General features: G+C 55.2%; 2 protein-coding genes across 5 annotated transcripts in view; one reads left to right on the plus strand and one right to left on the minus strand.

Moving 5' to 3' along the window:
* The first annotated feature begins 2,788 nt into the window (after positions 1 to 2,788).
* On the plus strand, positions 2,789 to 10,721 carry BBC3 (BCL2 binding component 3). Of its 3 annotated transcripts, none has more exons than XM_059045472.2 (4): positions 2,789 to 2,876; positions 5,610 to 5,898; positions 7,299 to 7,489; positions 9,597 to 10,721. In XM_059045472.2, exons 2-4 carry the CDS (start codon positions 5,625 to 5,627, stop codon positions 9,711 to 9,713), a joined length of 582 nt encoding a protein of 193 aa, XP_058901455.1. In that variant the 5' UTR covers positions 2,789 to 2,876; positions 5,610 to 5,624; the 3' UTR covers positions 9,714 to 10,721. The 3 variants fall into 3 exon arrangements, with proteins under 3 accessions (XP_058901455.1, XP_058901457.1, XP_058901456.1); XM_059045474.2 differs by lacking the exon at positions 2,789 to 2,876 and adding an exon at positions 3,466 to 3,499; XM_059045473.2 differs by lacking the exon at positions 2,789 to 2,876 and adding an exon at positions 5,051 to 5,205.
* Positions 10,722 to 15,960: 5,239 nt separating this feature from the next.
* SAE1 (SUMO1 activating enzyme subunit 1) overlaps positions 15,961 to 17,471 on the minus strand; it is a 68,270-nt gene continuing 66,759 nt past the window's right edge. For both annotated transcript variants that reach the window (XM_059045470.2, XM_067019584.1), the window contains one exon: positions 15,961 to 16,969. In XM_059045470.2, the coding sequence (XP_058901453.1) occupies positions 16,877 to 16,969 (93 nt within the window). In that variant the 3' untranslated portion in view covers positions 15,961 to 16,876. The remainder of the gene's footprint in view (positions 16,970 to 17,471) is intronic.

The following is a 17,471-nucleotide window of genomic DNA, read 5'->3' on the forward strand; positions in this document are numbered from 1 at the left end:
TCTTACACTGGACTCACTTCTCTCATTTATTTCATATTGGCTCTTGAGTTTGAGATCCCTGGTCTGGGGGTGAGAGGATGCCAGAATTTGGAACAGGATCTGGACTACATAGTGGGGAGGATCTTGACTGGTGCCGATGCTTATGGCCTGGTAGATTCTTGGCCCTCTCCTCTCCCACTCCTACCCACCAAGGCAGATTCCTTCACACTCATTTTCTTCTCAGAAGAACATTCCAGCACATCTGGCCTCCTGGTGTCCAGTCCTAGACTAGGCAGCTTTAGGGCACTGATCAGTGAGTAAGGGGAGTAAGGGGTACAGGCTGGTCCGCGAGCCTCTCTCCCAATGTGATCGCTGCCAGGCACAGAGCAAACACTGACAATAATTAGTTATACTAGTGATAGTAGCCAACATTTATTAGGCACTTACACATGTAAGACACTGTATTCAGTGACTTCCATGAATGATCTCATTTAATAAATGTCTAAAGCAGCATCCCTCAAGCGCCGTTAACTTCAACCTACCGTCAGCAATACATCCATTTTCTTTGTGGCTTGGTATGTATCCACTATACATAAAATTTTCAGGAAACAATATTTACTCTGACTTCATAATTTTTTAAAATTATATTCTGTTCTGTTCTGTTTTGTTTTAAAGTCTGGTCAAGAGCCGCTGAAGTTGCAGGTGAAAGGGACTGACTATAAAGAGGCACAAGGGAAGTTTTGGGGGGTGGTAGAAATGGTCCAAATCTCAATTGTGGTGGTGTACAGTAGCGTACATTTGTCCCAACTCACCAAACTATACACCTAAAAAGAGTGAATTTTATGGCATGTAAATATATCTCAATAAACTTCAATACAACAGAATAAGATCCACACAAGTGATTTCACAGTCCATGGTTTGCTCGTGTGGGTCATGACCCACAGTTTGAAAAACACCAGACTGGGAATTCCACAGTGGTCCAGTGGTTAGGGCTCTGCGCTTTCACTGCCGAGGATTCAGGTTCAATCCCTTAGTCAGGGAACTAAGATCCTACAAGCTGGGCAGCACAGCCAAAAAAATTAAAATAAATATTTTAAAAGATTAAAATAAACCCATAAAAACACTGGAGGAAAGGAAGGAAGGGGAAATGAATGAATGAGGGGAGCAAAGGGAAGGAGAGAGGGAGGCTGAATTAGTCCCCAATATTTAAAGTAGGGAGATTACCCATGAGATCTGCGTTTTCTGCTCTTGAGAAGTCAAAGGGTCTGGCCCTGGAGGGAACCAAATTTGAGAACCTGGATATGCCCACCTTTGCTGGGGTCTGGCACCCCTTCTCGGCTAGCCCAGAGCTTGGCACTCAGAGGCCACTTGCCCTGTGATGACACAGTTTGGTTTGCGGTGTGACATAAAGGAAACCGGAAGGTGCAAGGGAGACAGAACCCCAGAGTCTTTAGGGGAGAGCAGGGCACCACCTAGTGACCACATCAGAGTGGGGGAAGGAGTGACAGTGAGAAACTGAGAAAGGAAAGGGAACTGAAAGGCAGAAAACCCGGGTGAGAGTTACTGAGGGACTGCCCGGGCATGTCCCGTGCCAGGTGCCTGGGACTTTCTTATAGCCCTGGTTCTCCCACCAGACTCGTGGCGAGTGCGGTCAGATGTGCACGCTTCTGGAGTGTCCCATCAGTGGGCCAGTTAGCAGGAACCTGTCACAGGTGTGACTTTGTGACTGTGTTGGTGGGAGGACTCAAGTCTTTTTATGTCTGACTTGATCTGTGTCTGTGAGGGTCAATTTCTGACAATTTTAATGTGTCAGCTGTGAGCTGGGGTGGGTGTGTTTGTGTGTGTCTCTGTAGGAGTTTCATCGAGATCAAGCTGTGTGTCCAGGTGTCCCTGTGACAGGTGTTGTGTGTGTATGTGTGTGTGTTCAGCTGAGCCTATCAGTAAGTTTGTATTTCCTGAGAAGCTCTCAGCCTGTGTCTATGTGGGCCCGCGACACTGTGTTTGTTGTGGGTACCTGCTCAGTGGGCATGCTTGTGAACCTGATAGGTTTGTGGGTCTAGGTGTGCTCAGCAGTGTGGGTGTTTGTGCAACTGTGTGTGTCCCTGACATTGTAGTCTGTGCGTCCCAGTGACCCTGTTAGCAAGTCAGGTTGTGTATTTGTGTCTGGATGTGTGAGTGCTCCGTCAGTGTGTGAGTTTGTGCGTCCACGCCTCTGTCCAGGGTGTGCATTTGTGTGTCTGCGAGTCGGGTTGTCCCCAGGCCCTGTCAGCACGTGACTTTGTGTACCCTGGAGCGCCAGACGGTCAGTCTGCGTACACGTCTCTGGGTGTGTGTGTCTGTGGGTCCCAGTCAGTGTGTCAGTGTGTGTGTCCGGCTGTCCCGCTGTCTGGGCGGCCAATCAGCGCGCCTCCGCGCCCCGAGCCAGGCCCTGCCCCGCCCCCGGCTGCAGGGAAACCCCCCGCGCCGAGGTTGGGGGCGCGGCGCGCGCCAGCAAGTCCCGACTTGTCCGCGGCTGGCGGGCGGGGCAGTGGCGTCACGCGGGGGCGGGGCGTGGGACCCGCCAGGCGGGGGCGGAGCGGGGCGGGGCTGCCGCCGAGCGGGCCCGGGATCTGCCGGGCGGCCTGAGACGCGGCGCGAGCCACATGCGAGCGGGTGCGTGGTGGCGGCGGTGGCGGCAGCGAAACCAGCAGTAGCGGCGGCCAGGACGCGGACGCACCTGCGGCCCGAGGAGCAGCCGAGACAGCAACAACGACGGCAACAGCGGCAGCCACTGCAGTTAGAGCAGCAGCAGCAGCCACAGAAGCAGCCGCGGCGAGCGGCGCTCGGCGGGCGCGCCCTCCTGAAGGAAGCCGCCCGCCCCCCATCACCATCCCCTCCGGCGTGTTCATGCCCCCGGGGTGAGTGTGCGCGCCCCAAGTCCCAGCCAGCGGCGATTGGCCAGGCCGGGTGGGCTCCCTGGAGGAGGTGGCGGGAGTGCACTCGGAGAGCAGTGGGGGGGGGGGCGCTGAGTCCCTACACCATGCCTCCCTCTCTCCCTGCCCTCCCCACCCCCCATGAGGCTGGTGTCGCTGGGCGGGAGGCACTGAGGGTCCGAGAGCGCAGGTGCCTCAGCGGTCTGACGGGTTTGTTTACAAACAATGGGGTGCAGGATCGGCAGCGCCCCCTGGCGGCCAGTGCGGCCCCGGGGAAGTGAGTCGACCCCGACTGCCCCGGCCCCTGCAGTCCGGGAGGGGCGGGGGGTGGGGGGGGACGGCGTGGAGGGGCGGCCACACCCCGGGCGCGCGCGCCCGCCGGGGGCGGCGACAGGGGGCGGCTCGCGGGCCGTGAAGTCTGCGGCTCCTGCGGGCGGGGGCTGCGCCCCAGCAACAGCCTGTTATTGGCCCCGCGCTCGCCTGGCGGGCGGGGCGGGCGCACGTGGCGGCGGCGGGGAGGGGGGCGCTGTGACAGCGCAGGGGGGCGTCTGGGCCCGCCGTGGGAGCGCGCGTGTGCGGGGTTGTGGATCTGCAGGTGTCTCGCCTGGGTGTGTGCGTGTGTCTGGCTCTGAGTTTGTGCTGGGGTCTGCAGGGAGTGCTTGTGTCAGTCCCGGGGAATGGTGGGGCTGTGGCCCGTCGTGGTGTTGCGCGTCGTCCCCATGCGTGTTTGTGTGGGGTTCTGTCTGTGTACGCCGCGCCTGAAGGCGGGTGCTCTGTTTATGTGTGATGTACCTGTGTTGTGTCCACTGTGAGAGTTGTCTGTGTGTGGTGTTTGGGGGTGATCCTATGGGTCTGCTGTATTGCCTGCGTGTGTTATAGTGTGTGGTTGTAGTGTGTTGGTGTGTTGCTTGAGTGAGCTGTTTGTGTGTTTACATGTGTGTGTCTTGCCCGATGTGCTGTGTTTGTGTGTGCTTGTGTGTCTTGCCTGTGTGTACTGTCTGTGACTGTCTGTGTATATCTCCAGGGCATGTGGCTCAGCTAAGCGTTTGTGATGGTGTGCCTGCTCAGTGCCGATGTCTGTTTTCTCTCCAGGTGTCTCTGTGAGTTCTGCGTGGTGTGTGTGTGTGTGCTGGGGGTTGTCTGGTCTGTGTTTGCCTTGTGGGTCTGGCATCGGCATCTGGAAATTGAGGAGCTGGGCTCTGTGGGGTCTGAGCAGAGCAGTCAGTGGATGTTGCTGGCAGCCTCTTGTATGAGGCTGTGTCTGAGCCCGTGTGTGTGTGTGTGTGTGTGTGTGTGTGTGTGTTGGGTCTGAGGGGCTTGTCTCTGATCGGCTGGCTCATGTGTGTCATGTGGGCTGCGTGTGTGTAGTGTTTATGTCAGTCACGTGAGACCAGTGTTTTCTGTGGGTGCTTTAGGTGTGCGCGCTGCCAGGGCAGTGTAGGATTAGAGTTAGCTGTAGTGTGTGTGTGTGTGTGTGTGTGTGTGCGCGTGCACGCGTGCATTTGCACGTGTGTCCGGGGCTGACAGTTGGTGATGGTGTTTGGAGGTTGGGGGAGGAGGGAGGGTTGATGTCTGCTGTTCTGCTGTTGCGTCTCTGTGTTGTTGCCGGCATGTGGTGATGCATCTGGGTCTGATGACATGTGTCTGTGTGTGCCAGCTTTACATGTGTCCTGGGGTCTGAGAGTTGGTGACAAGTGGGTGTGTTTTGGTTGTGTCGGTCCATGTGTGTGTCCATGGAGGTCTGTTTTGTGTTGATATGTGAGTCCTGAGGTGTGTAGGTCTTATCTATTGCATGTGTGTTGTCGGGAGGGGCATGTGTGTTTGAGAAGTGTGGCAGTGCCTATTTGGTGTGTGTTTCTGTCTGTGCTTGTGAGGGCTGCATAGTGTGTACGTGTGCGTCTGTGGGCCTATTAACAGTGGCTCAGCGGGTGAGATCCTGACAGTTTGTGTAGGTGTGTGTGTGGGGTGGAGGGGATGTGTTGTGCCGGCCACCATGCATCCTGTGGACAGTTCTTCCTGTGGTCTGTATGTGTGTGTCCATGTTTTGGTTAGTGTTTGTATGTGGACACAGTCCTGGGACATCTCAATGTTTCTGTGCAAATGGGAGATGAGGTGGGAGGTCTGGCTGGCCAGTCCTGCGTGTGCCTTTGTGTGTGTGTGTTGTGTACCCTCCGCACACACCCCTTTGGGTCCTGTGTGAGTCCCTGTGTGTGTTGCGAGGCATCACAGTGCCTGGCTGCCCTCCCTGTGTGCCCGTCTCTGTGTTCCGGAAGTTAATCCCACCAGCCCAGGCCCTGTGTGAGTCCCACGCTGGGTGAGTTTGTGTTGCGGGGCTGTCAGCCCTCATACACACACACACACCTGACAGACGCACAAGTCTGGGTCCTGCGTGAGCCCTTGTCCTCGCTGTGACAGCCATCCTGTGCCTCCTTGTCCCTCATGTGTGCCCATCACCATGTGCACGGGAGGCTATTCCGGCCAGCCCAGGCCTCGGCTCAGACCCTGCGGAAGGGTGTGTCTTGAGGGGCCATCACACGCACCTACGGTCCCTTCCGTCTGGGCCCTGCGTGTGTTGTGGGCGCCAGCCCTGGGCTGCCTGGCCCGCCATGCGTACAGGAGTGGGGTGCCCTCTGTACCCCGGATGGGATGGGTGCCTCGTGGGGCCCTGGCGCCCCCTGCACTTCCCGGCTAACCGCACCCCTCTGCCCTGTCCTGCAGGCCCCAGGGAGCGCCATGGCCCGAGCACGCCAGGAGGGCAGCTCCCCCGAGCCCGTAGAGGGCCTGGCCCGCGACGGCCCGCGTCCCTTCCCCCTCAGCCGCCTGGTGCCCTCGGCCGTATCCTGCGGCCTCTGCGAACCCGGCCTGCCTGCCGCCCCCGCCGCCCCCGCCCTGCTGCCCGCCGCCTACCTCTGCGCCCCCACCGCCCCGCCCGCCGTCACCGCCGCCCTGGGGGCCCCCCGCTGGCCTGGGGGTCCTCGCAGCCGGCCCCGAGGCCCGCGCCCCGACGGTGAGTGCCCGCCCCGCACCAGGGATGCTGGGAGCCGGGAAAGAGAGACACGGAGGAACCGGAGAAGTGGGAGCGAGTGGGGGGAGGTGGCGAGCCGGCCGGGCCACGGAGAGGGTGTGGCCAGTGTGGTCTTTGTGTTGCAAGAAGCAGGAAGACTGAGTGGGAGGCAGGGAGTGGGGGGAGGCCCAATGGGAAGTCCCTCCTGGAATCTGACTGCAGTCCCCGAGTTGCAGCCCACGGCCTTTTCCGGGCCTGGGGCAACAGCTGTTTCCAAGCCCCCTCCTCCCGGTCAGGGTCCCCTGAAGGCCCCTGAGGACTGTAGTTGGAGAGAGTGGGCAGAGATGACTGTCACTTCTGGACATTGGGGAGGGGTCGAGGGTGGCCTTTTGCCTTTTATCTGCATCTCTTTGGCCAGGGCCCGCCCTCTCTGCAGTCCGGCCGGAGGAAGGAGAGGGGGAGGGGCAACTGTATGGGGAAAGGGTGGGAGACGGGTCTTGGAGAGGGAAGGGTTAAAGGTCCCCTGCCTGATGGGCTGTTAACTCCGTGGTGCCCGGCTAGCCCCATCCCAGCCGGCGCACTCGGTGGCAATGGAAAGATTGTCCCGGTTTCCCTCCCCACCCCGTCCCCGGACCACAGAGAGATCAGGAGAGAGAAAATTCCCCGGCTCTGTTCCCTGGCAACAGAGGCAAGAGGAGACCCGATTTCTAGACCAGAGTCACAGGTGTGGAAACTGAGGCCCTGATTTTAGGTCTCAGGGATCCCTCGTGCCAGGACCTGGCGTGACAGAAAGGAGGAAGAGACGTCAGGGGAGCTCAGAATGTGCGTGTGGCGAGGAGGCAGGAAGGCATCTCCCGCATCCCAGCCCCCAGGCCCCTGCTCAGAGGCAGCCACAGTCTGGCCTTCTGGTTTCCAGGCCTCGGCCACATCCGGGGGTGTGGCTTCACTGTGGTTGGACACTAGAGGGCAGGAGACCTGAAGCTTGTGACTCTGGGTGTAGTCAGTCACCGTAGCCCTGTGTGACCTTGGGCCACTTTTTAGGGTGAGCCTCAGTTTCCCCATCTGTTGAGTGGAGCAGTCAAAATTTGGCACCGTTTTGGAAGGGAAGTATTTAGGTAGGATAAGAGGAAGCACTTCCAGACTAACACGGGTAGTGAGGTGGTAGATGGCTAGACAGGTGACCCCAGGAAGGCCTCCCCAGGACTTCTTTTTTGCCTGGGGAGTAGGAGCTGAGAAATCTGGCCCTTAAAGGGGAAAACAGAATCTCTAAAATGAGGTGGGGAGCAGGAGAGAAATCAGGCGGCTGGAGAAGGGAGAAGTAGGCCCTGGATAACTGGTCCCTCCGGGACACCTCAGGGCCTAGAGGGGTGGTGGGTGTGACCACGGCCCCCGGCTTTTCCCAGGTCCTCAGCCCTCACTCTCGCCCGCGGAGCAGCACCTGGAATCGCCAGTGCCCAGCGCCCCGGGGGCCCTGGCGGGCGGCCCCACCCAAGCGGCCCCGGGAGTCCGGGGGGAGGAGGAGCAGTGGGCCCGAGAGATCGGGGCCCAGCTGCGGCGAATGGCGGACGATCTCAACGCGCTGTACGAGCGGCGGGTGAGTGCTGGGGGAGGGGTAGACGGCAGGTGGGACTTCCCGCCGGGGAGGAGGCTGCGGCGGCCCAGCCAGATGTGCGGCAGCTGCCGCCCTGCGCGGCGGGGTCGCGCTGGGGACAGGAAGGTGGGAGGGGCGGCGTGTCCGCGGAGCCGCCGTAGGGCTAAGGCCCGCGCCGCGGCTGTCACGGCCCGGGGGAGGGCCGGGACCGGGGTATCCGCGAGCCCTGCAGCGCGCCCGGGGTCCGCGGCCGCGGGGACTGAGGGCGGCGCTCGGCTGAGCGGCTCATATATCCCGGGCTATTTATAGCCGGTGAGTCAGCAGTGGCGGCGCTGCCGCGCCCGCCCCTCCCACCCGCCCGCGCGGCTGCGGCGCGCTACCCCGCTTCCCGGGCGGGCCGGGGGCGGGCCCGGGAGCCCCGCCCCGCCGTAAGCCACGCCCAGTTTTAGGCTCCGCCCCGAACGCCCACAGCCAGACCTCTCATTAAAACAAAATATTTGAAGCCTACAGCAGGGAACAGAGAATAACAAACACCAGGGCGCCCACCACCCAGATCTGTCCAACCTGAACATTACACCCACACTGCTTGCTTATTCAAAGAAAAAACAAAAACCGGATGTTGTGAAGCTCCTTGTTTCCCTCCCTGACCCTCCTCCCCTCACTCCTTCCAAAGGAAACCTCTCAAATTGGCCTGTCCATTCCTCTGCAGGTGTTGATTCTTTTACTACGTATTTACCAGGCCACAAACAATGCTTAGGATTGTGGGGCGTTTCAGACTTAATATACATGATATAGTATGTGTTCCTCTCCAAACTCCCTGCTTCTCAGTGTTATGCTTGAGATTCATCCATATGGGCAAAGGAGCTTTAATTCGGTCATTTTCATGGCCATGTAGCATTTTATTGGATCGACATGTAGTATCCTTGTTCATTTTCTCATTGGTGGGTATTTAGGACTTTCCAGAAATGTCTCAAATTTTTATTTATTTATTTATTTATTTATTTATGTTGGTTGGTTTGGGTTTTTTTTTTTTTTTTTTTGGCTCTTCCCAAAAATACACATCTCCAGGTGCACGCATGTGTCTCCAGAGCAGACATCTGGCTGGTCTGCCGGCCCTCAGCCTTAGTTAATGATAGCCTGCTCACCAAGGTGACTGTGCCAGGTGGCACTGCACAGCAGTGTAACAGCGGCAGGCTTTTAAATTTCTGCCAATCTGATGTGCCCCCTTGGCCACCTTCTCCTGGCTGCAGAGTTTAGCGGGGAGTGATAAAGAGGCAGGCTGGTACCAGGCAGCCCACCCCCAAGCACACATTAGGATCATTAGGATGGTTTATCTGACCTTCTTGTTCACATCTGTAAAATGGGTTTCTCCTTCCCACCTTGTGGGGATGAGATTAGGTGGGCCCTGCTAATTAGCACCGGATTTAGCCCTGCATTCAGTACAAGGAGTGGAGAGTACTATAGGTATTCATAAGTTTTTAGTATTGTTAATTTTTATTGGTGGGAAGCCTTTTCTTGTATCTAGCTTCCTTCGTTTCTAACACTGTGGAACTGAGATGGGCCTAGAGGCTACCCCCAGCCTTCATCCTGCCACTGAGGAAAGGGCAGGGGGTTAGCTTTACCTCGACATACTTCCGTGCAGCTTCAGCGCAGATGGTGAACGATTCCCAGTTTTTCCACAGATTGTTCTAGAATTGCTGAGACTATAGGCTCCCTGCTCCCTTCTGTGTGGCTCACCAGCCTTTTATGGGAGGGCAGATGGGCTGCAATCCAGCCCCACCCCTCTGCCCCATGTGACTTTGGTTGGGTAACTTTCTCATCTGGCGACCAGGGACTAGGAGACCACAGCTAATATGTGCAGGCCCTGTGCTGAGGGCGTTGTCTGCATCCCTTCTGTCCCAGTCTCACGTTCCAGAGGACCTTGGCCCAAGGTGGGCGGAGAAATGTATCTGGGCCCGATGAACAATAATAATAGTGCCGACCTCAGAGGGTTGGTTGAGGGGGTCGCTCACTCTTAGAAGCGTGCCTCGTTCCTCGCTGCCCTTCGACCCGACCACCTACGCACCCCCATCTCAGGCCCGCTCTAACTTGGTCTTCGCTCGTTCCCTAGAGACAAGAGGAGCAGCAGCGACACCGCCCCTCCCCCTGGAGGGTCCTGTACAATCTCATCATGGGACTCCTGCCCTTACCCAGGCGCCGCGGAGCCCCCGAGATGGAGCCCAATTAGGTGCCTGCACCCGCCCGGTGGACGTCGGGGACGTGGGGGGCAGGACCCTCCCACCTCCTGATGCCCTGGCCAGTGCGGGGGACTTTTTCTGCACCATGTAGCATACTGGACTACCAGCCCTGCCTGTCCCAGGGGCGGGCCAGGGCAGCCACTCCGGACCCAGCCCCGGCCTAGCCTGGGGGGCACTGACAGAGATGTGGACTCCTGGGTCCCTGGCTGAGGAGCCAGGGGAGAGAGGGCTGACGGACTCAGCGTCTGAAGGCGGCGGTGACCGAGGCGGTGGGGACTGAGCCGCCCGCCTCTGCCGCCCAACACCATCTCAGGAAAGGCTGCTGGTGCTGGCTGCCCGTTCCAGCTGCAGGGGTGACACTGGTGGAGGGGGGGGGGTCTCTCTCTCTCTCTCTCTCTCCCAGTGCTCCTTCACTTTGGGCCTGGCCTCAGGCCCCTGGTGCTTCCCCCCCTCCTCCCGGGGAGGGGGCCCGTGAAGAGCAAATGAGCCAAACGTGACCACTAGCCTCCTGGAGCCAGAGAGTGGGGTGCGTCTGACGGCCGCCCCAGCCCAGCGCCCAGCCATCTTCCCTGAGCCAGCCGGCGGGTGGTGGGCATGCCTGCCTCACCTTCATCTGGGGGTGGCCAGGAGGGGCCCAGACTGTGAATCCTGTGCTCTGCCCAAGACCACCCCCCGCCCCCCCATCAATCCCATTGCATAGGTTTAGAAGAGAGCACGTGTGACCACTGGCATTCATTTGGGGGGTGGGATATTTTGGCGGAAACCGCCCCAGCCTTAGTCCCCAGGGCGAAGCGCTGGGGGGAAACGGGGAGTCAGGGAGGGGGGGATATCTCAGAAGAGGGAGGAGTCTGGGAGCGGGGAGGGATGGCCCAGCCTGTAAAATACTGTATATGCGCTGCTGTAGATACCGGAATGAATTTTCTGTACATGTTTGGTTAATTTTTTTTGTACATGATTTTTGTATGTTTCCTTTTCAATAAAATCAGATTGGAACAGTGGATACTCTTCCTGCTCTCCTTCTCTGCAGAGGGGCCCGCGCAGAATCTGTGAGCCCTGTCTCGGAGGATGTAGGGGGGCAGTGCGCACATCACCCTGAGGTGTCTGTCCTTGTGTTTAAAGGACGGCTCCGGGGGACTTCCCTGGTGGCGCAGGGGTTAAGAATCCGCCTGCCAGTGCAAGTGACACGGGTTCGAGCCCCGGTCCAGGAAGATCCCACATGCCGCGGAGCTACTAAGCCCGTGCGCCACAACTCCTGAGCTCGAATGCCACAATTACTGAAGCCCGCGTGCCTGGAGCCCGTGCTCTGCAACAAGAGAAGCCACTGCGATGAGAAGCCCGTGCACCGCAACGAAGAGGGTAGCCCCCACTCAGCACAACTAGAGAAAGCCCACGCGCAGCAACGAAGCCCCAATGCAGCCAAAAATAAATAAATACGTTAAATTAAAAAAAAAAAGGTCAGCCCCGGTGCCACTGTGTGCGCCCAGCCTTCACGCACCCCTCCTCAGCTCCCACTAAAAGCTAAGCCCCTGAGGACAGGGCCTTTTGGGGTGTTTCTCCTCACTTTATATCCCCGCTGGATAAAGTATGTCAGGGGTGGCTCTATATTTACGGAATAAATGAATGACCTATAACTTACTCAAAAGTCCCACTGGGAGGAGTCCTGGGGAACCGTCAGTCATGAGACGGACCTGGTCCCTGCCCTCAGGGACACAGAGGTGACATCTGGGATCAAGGTGAAACTTCACCCATGTAGCCACCCTAGCATACTCTTAACCATAAGGCCTAGCATTAAAAACCTGTGTGGAATTAATACAAGAAGGGGAGGGAATTCCCTGGTGGTCCAGGGGTTAGGACTTAGTGCTTTCACCGTCAAGGGCCCAGGTTCAATCCCCGGTGGGGGAACTAAAATCCTACAAGCCACGCGGCGTGGCCCCAAAATTTAAAAACCGAACAAGAAGGGGAGCTTCTACCATGATCTTCGAGAAAACAGGGCAACCAGCCAAATGCTTCCCCTGTGTCGTCTCCCATACAGGACTGCCCCAGACACAGGTTCAGACCCAGCTCTGCCCCTTCTCCTGGCAGTTCAGAGGCAATGGCCCTTCTAAAAGGCCAGGCCGGGGGAAAAACGGGAACCATCATTTTGGAGAGGAATTTGGCAAAACTTTGAGGATGTACACACCTGCGGCAGCAAGCGCCTTCCTGGGTGTCTCCTTAGAAGTGAACGTGCACAGGTGCCCAAGAATTGGCAACGCGCAGAGCCACCACCTAAGTGCCAACAGCAGTCGGAAGGGTAAATCAAGTCTGCTGTTGTACAAAAGAACAACAGACAGCAGTGAACTGGAACGAACTAGAACTTTATCCCTATGAATAAACAACAAATAATAGCGAGCAAGAACAGCAAGTAGCAAAATGGCGGTGGGTACTGGGTGTCTACCCTGTGATATTATTCCACATTTTCATCATGCTTACATACTTGTGCATGGGGCCCAAGGCCCTGAGGTGAGGTGAGTGGTGGGAAACTCCACTTGGTCCTCACTGCTCCCCTGGCAAAGAATGCGTCCTCCTCCTGCGACCCACGGCCTCCCCTGTCCAGGAACAGTTTGCGGAACTAATTTTTTTTTTTTTTCTTTTGGCCGTGCCACACAGTCTGTGGGATCCTGATTCCCAGACCAGGGATTAAACCCAGGCCCCCTGCCGTGGAAGCCCCGAGGCCTAACTACTGAACCGCCAGGGAATTCCTGTCGCTGAACCATTGATCTGGTTGGATTAGGTCACGATTTTATTTTTGTCTTCTCTTCGTCAGATATTCGTTTCTGCTTCCTCTCTCCTGCCTTCTCTTGGATTATTTGAATACTTTTAAAGAATTCTTTTAAATGCATCTTTTGGTGTTTCAGCATTTTTTTAGGACCCCTCTAGGGATTACAAACTCATCCTTAACCTATCTGCTATGGGTCTATTGTACCACATCACTTACGATACAGAAGCTCCGCCGCCGCACGTCCCCGCTGACCCTCTACTCCTCCATGAAATGATGGATTTCATGCTGCAGTCGTCATACGCATCGCATGTGCACACCTTAACTTCCACAAGACGTGTGTTAACTTTTGCTTTATTTATTTATGTATTTATTTTTGGCTGCTCTGTGCATGTGGGATCTTCCCGGACCAGGGCTCGAGCCCGTGTCCCCTGCATTGGCAGGCGGATTCTCAACCACTGCGCCACAAGGGAAGCCCTGTATTTTCTTTTTAATAGAACCAAACCTACCATTTTTAAGGACTGAAAAGTGGGGAATTCCACCCTATCATCCAGGTTGGAGGGAAAGAAAGAAGCAGAGACCCAGGGATAATCAAGGCCAAGTGAAGGCCACATTTTGTTAGCAAAGTCCAAAGGGCTCCCAGAAAAACAAAGGAGGGATCAGTTGTTCAGAGGGAAAGGAAACACCTGAAGTCACCTGTGTGGCCTTCGCTCTTGGAAGCCAGGTGCCGAGTGGTTCTGCAACGTAGCAGAGTCGAGGCTCAGAGGACCTGGCGGTGAAGCCCTCAGCCAGTACACTGCCACCTGCAAGCCGTGCAGCCTCCAGCAAGGTAACCCCAAACTTGAACCGACAAGGCTTCCAAGACACAGTGAGAAAAAGCAAAATGCAGAAAAATCGTTATTTTGTGGATCTGCATAATAGCAGCTAACACTGAGAGATTTCTAGTCAAATAATATATTCAGTCATTTAACCCCAACATATCAGAGGAATGTTCTACTATTACCATCTTACAGACGGGGCGACTGAGGTACAAAAACGTCACCTGCCCAAGGTCATGTGGCTAGGTGGCAGAGTCCAGGTTTGAACCTGACAGTCTGGAAGGATTCACTCTCAGTGGCTGCCAGGGTGCCCTCTGGGAGGTAAATATGAAAAGGGATACGGCTAACATCTACAAAAAGCATCTCACATTTCTCTCCAAAATCAAGTTTAGCTGTTAAGTCAGCTGCGCCTGCTATGTGGCCAACACGGAGCTGAGAGGCATGGGAAGAGGAATCTTTTGACTCTTAGACTTGTACAAATATTGCCTGAATGTTTATTCCTAGAAGCTTAAAAACAAAAGCCACTCCCATCTGGACTCAGCTGAAGGCTGAGCGACTGGGCCTGACTGATGGTTTTCAGGGGTGACTCCTAGGTCTCAGGACCTTGGGAAGGAAAAGCCAGAGTTTTCTTGTCTTCACCAAGATCACAAGCTGAGCCACTAAATGAATGTTTACTAGGTGTCCTGTACAGAAGCCTTCCCCGTCTGCCCACATTCCACCCCTGACTTGTTGGGTGAGGCTCTTTCTTCGCCTGCAATATGGGCACGACAGTATCTACCCTCGTGGAGTTGCTGTGAGGATTCAAACCATTTAGCTAAAGTACAAGTATTTTGAAAGGTATCAGGCAAGCGGCGTGAGCATGTTTTCTATTATTATTAAACTCTTTTGTTTGCCAACTACAACCTAAACTTCCGTTTCCCCACCTGTAAAGGGGCAAATAGGTGATACCTCAAAAGATATACATGTATACTTACCAAAAAAAAGCAAGAAACTGACAAGAAGGGTCTGCACTGCAAAAGGAAATCATGGAAGAACGTGTGGCTGCAATGGGACCAAGAGCATTTTTTTTTTCGTTTTGAGTAGCACCTGTTCACTAGAACATTCTGAAACTTCAACCATTGAGCACCTAACGAACTTTGGCCACTACACATACCAGAGACAAGAGAAGTGGGGTACAGAGTAGAGAAGGCTGGCAGCCCCAAAGAGAACCCATTTCCTTACATTTGCTAACTCCAGCACCCCCAAAATATTCGCTACCGTCTCAGCTCAGATCCTTTCACAGGTGGGCTACATTATCTCTTGAGGTGCTAGAAACTACAGGATAATCACTGTGGACTTCCTGGAGACTTAGGGAAATCCATTCTTATGATAACACCAACATGTACTACGAGAAAACATGAAATGTGGAGCCAAGAGAATAAAGACATTTCCTGCCCAGGGCTGGCAGCTTCCAGCACCACCCCCCAGATTCCCAAGGGGTCCTTTCGGGATCACTCAATCTCTGCCATTACAGGTACAGGGGTGGAAAAGTTTGAAAAGCTTCCGAGAAGATTCAACAACAATTTTGTTTTTAATCCATGCAGACCCACCTGCTCCCCCTTGTGACCAAGGCCCCACATTGCAAAGTAAAGGGTGTAATTAGCTCAAATTTTCTAAGACCCTGCAAGATTCATGCAAGGATTCCCCTGACTCAACACTAATAGGGCCCAGAAAGGGGCAGCTCCAAAAATGCAGCCCTAGCTTCACCTAGGGTGGGAGCAGAGGTGACCAGGAGGGTTGGGGGAATTAAGTTCTTCCTCTCAAGAGGAGATCAGGTCTTTTTTCACTGACTGCAACAGGGCTGAAATAGGAAAGGAGCTGATTTATTCATTCAAACCAGCCAGACGATTTACATCGTGGAAAAGCCAAGTGAGGGTAAGGAGACTTCAAACATGCTGCTGAGTCAAGACAAACCTGGCGTTCCAACGACTGCTCTGACCCGCCCAGCTGTGGGACTTGGGGCATTTTACTTAAGTGTCCCTTAACCGTTATGAGACCATCGCTCACTTTAAAAAAAAATTAAATTTATATTATTTATTTTTGGCTACCTTTGTGTCCTCGTTGCTACGCGCGAGCTTTCTCCAGTCGCAGTGAGCGGGGGCTACTCTTTGCCACGGTGCGCGGGCTTCTCATTGTGGTGGCTTCTCTTCTTGCGGAGCACGGGCTCTAAAGTGCGGGGGCTTCACTAGTTGCGGCACGTGGGCTCAGTAGATGCGGCGCGTGGGCTCAGTAGTCGTGGCACACAGGCTTAGTTGCTCCGAAGCACGTGGAATCTTAGCGGACCAGGGCTCGAACCCCCGTCCCCCTGCATCGGCAGGCAGATTCTTAACTATCACTCACTTTTAGTCCTTTTCCACTATTATTACAATTGCTATCCCTGAGAACAGCCACTACTTAACTGAATTATTCAACAGACAATAAGAATCAGAAGCTTCTGCACGCTAGAATATGGGCACTCTAACTCTTGCTGCATTGCCCAGAAAAACGGTGGCAGGAATGGTGACGGAGGGGAGGATCTTTGTGTCATGTTAAAGCATCCAGGGACATTTCTTCAGGTTTAGGCAATTGATAGGATCGCTCCCTGTCCGAGGAAGAAGTTTTTAATGTGGAAGAAAACCAAACAAATCCTAAAGCAAATAACTTTATTTCAATCATTCCTTTCTAAAGAACCAAGGAAATATAGAAAATATAAAAAAAACGTGAACAGCTGCAATTCAGGGGGGTAAATGAAGGGCCGATACAGCCCTTAACACGCGACAGCCTCCAGAGCGAGGGTCAGCACGGCACCGGCATGGGGCTCCGTGAGAAGGGCAGGCTCCTCTGTCCCAGCTCGCGGCCAAAGAGTCAGAATCCCCAGGGGATGGGACCAGGGAATCTGCCTTTTTAAAACGGGCTTTCCCGCTAATATTCCATGTGCAAGGTCTCACCCTAATACCCAAGAGGACTTGGTGATATTTCCTCTCGTCGAAAATCCAGGCTGGAACTCAACTAATCCTAAACTAAAACTCAAGAATAGCACACCAGATGCCACCTGTTGTTTTTCAGAGTCTCAAACTTTGGAGGAAATACATTCCGCCTGCCATGTTTTTTCCTCTCTAAGGGCACCGTCTGCATTTGGAACTGTGGTTCCACTAGTGTTTCATCAGACCTAGGCCTTATTCCCCACCTGAAGTCATGCTCCTCTCTGTGTGACATCAGGCGGGGACTAAGGCCAAGAAGGTGGCAAGAGGCTCCTAGGCCACAAGGCGCGCTGGTTCCTGGCTGCGGGGACTGGTGACGCCGTGACGAGGAGTCGGAGGGGGCTGTCAGGTGGCGGCCGCGCAGGCCTGGGACAGTCAGGACCTACGCCCCTTGCTTAGCAGCCACTGGTGCTTAGAAGCAGCGCATCTGCACGACCTCACTGCTCACGGGAAACGGTTTGTATCGGTTCAGTGACTTCGCTTTTCCCTCGCCTGGAGAGGGCCTTCACGGGGGAAGGGGGACAAGGATCACGCGTGGGCCTGCGGCGGGGCAGCATCGCCGGGGCTGCCAAGTCCCGGCTTCACTTGGGGCCAAGGCACTCCACAATCCCGTTGCCCTTCATGCCGTCAAAGAAGAAGAAGTTGTTGTGAGGAGGGTCCCTTTGAGACAGGGCCTGGGGAGCAAAACGAGAAGAGGGTTCAGCGCAAGTGCCTTAAAAGGGATAAAATGGAGAAAAGAGAGTAAACCCCCAAACTGAAATCTTCTAAAAGCACCGTGGGCAGTGGTTCGCAAGAGACGTTCATTTTGCTCCCCGGGGGCTGTGTGGCTATCTTGGGAAACACTTCTGATTGTAATTGTCATGTCCCTTTGCTCTGTCCCTTACCAGCTGTGTGTCCTTGAGCAGATCATTCAGCCTCTCTGACCTTTGCTTTCCCCATGTAAAATGAACCTAACAAATGTTTTATCCTAGGGATTAAAAAAGATGCTGTACCTCAAATATCTAAAACAATGCCTAACATGGAGAAGCACCGCTTGGCTAACGGCCGTAGTAATTATTTATGACTATTCAATTGAGAAAGGCACTGATTCATTCCAACGCGTCTGAGGCTGCAGCCTCCGTCACCTGCGGGGGACACTCACTGATGCAGAAGTGGTGCTTCCAGGAGGAGGCAGTG

The sequence above is a fragment of the Kogia breviceps genome, chromosome 18 (genome assembly GCF_026419965.1).
Source record: "Kogia breviceps isolate mKogBre1 chromosome 18, mKogBre1 haplotype 1, whole genome shotgun sequence".
NCBI classification, from domain to species: Eukaryota; Metazoa; Chordata; class Mammalia; order Artiodactyla; family Physeteridae; genus Kogia; species Kogia breviceps.

Bases quoted from the DNA above. Each gene is read 5' to 3' on its own strand.
- BBC3 (XM_059045472.2), top strand. From the start codon at position 5,625: ATGGCCCGAGCACGCCAGGAGGGCAGCTCCCCCGAGCCCGTAGAGGGC. The intron at 5,899-7,298 runs GTGAGTGCCCGC...GGCTTTTCCCAG, and splicing joins CCGAGGCCCGCGCCCCGACG to GTCCTCAGCCCTCACTCTCG. The intron at 7,490-9,596 runs GTGAGTGCTGGG...CTCGTTCCCTAG, and splicing joins ACGCGCTGTACGAGCGGCGG to AGACAAGAGGAGCAGCAGCG.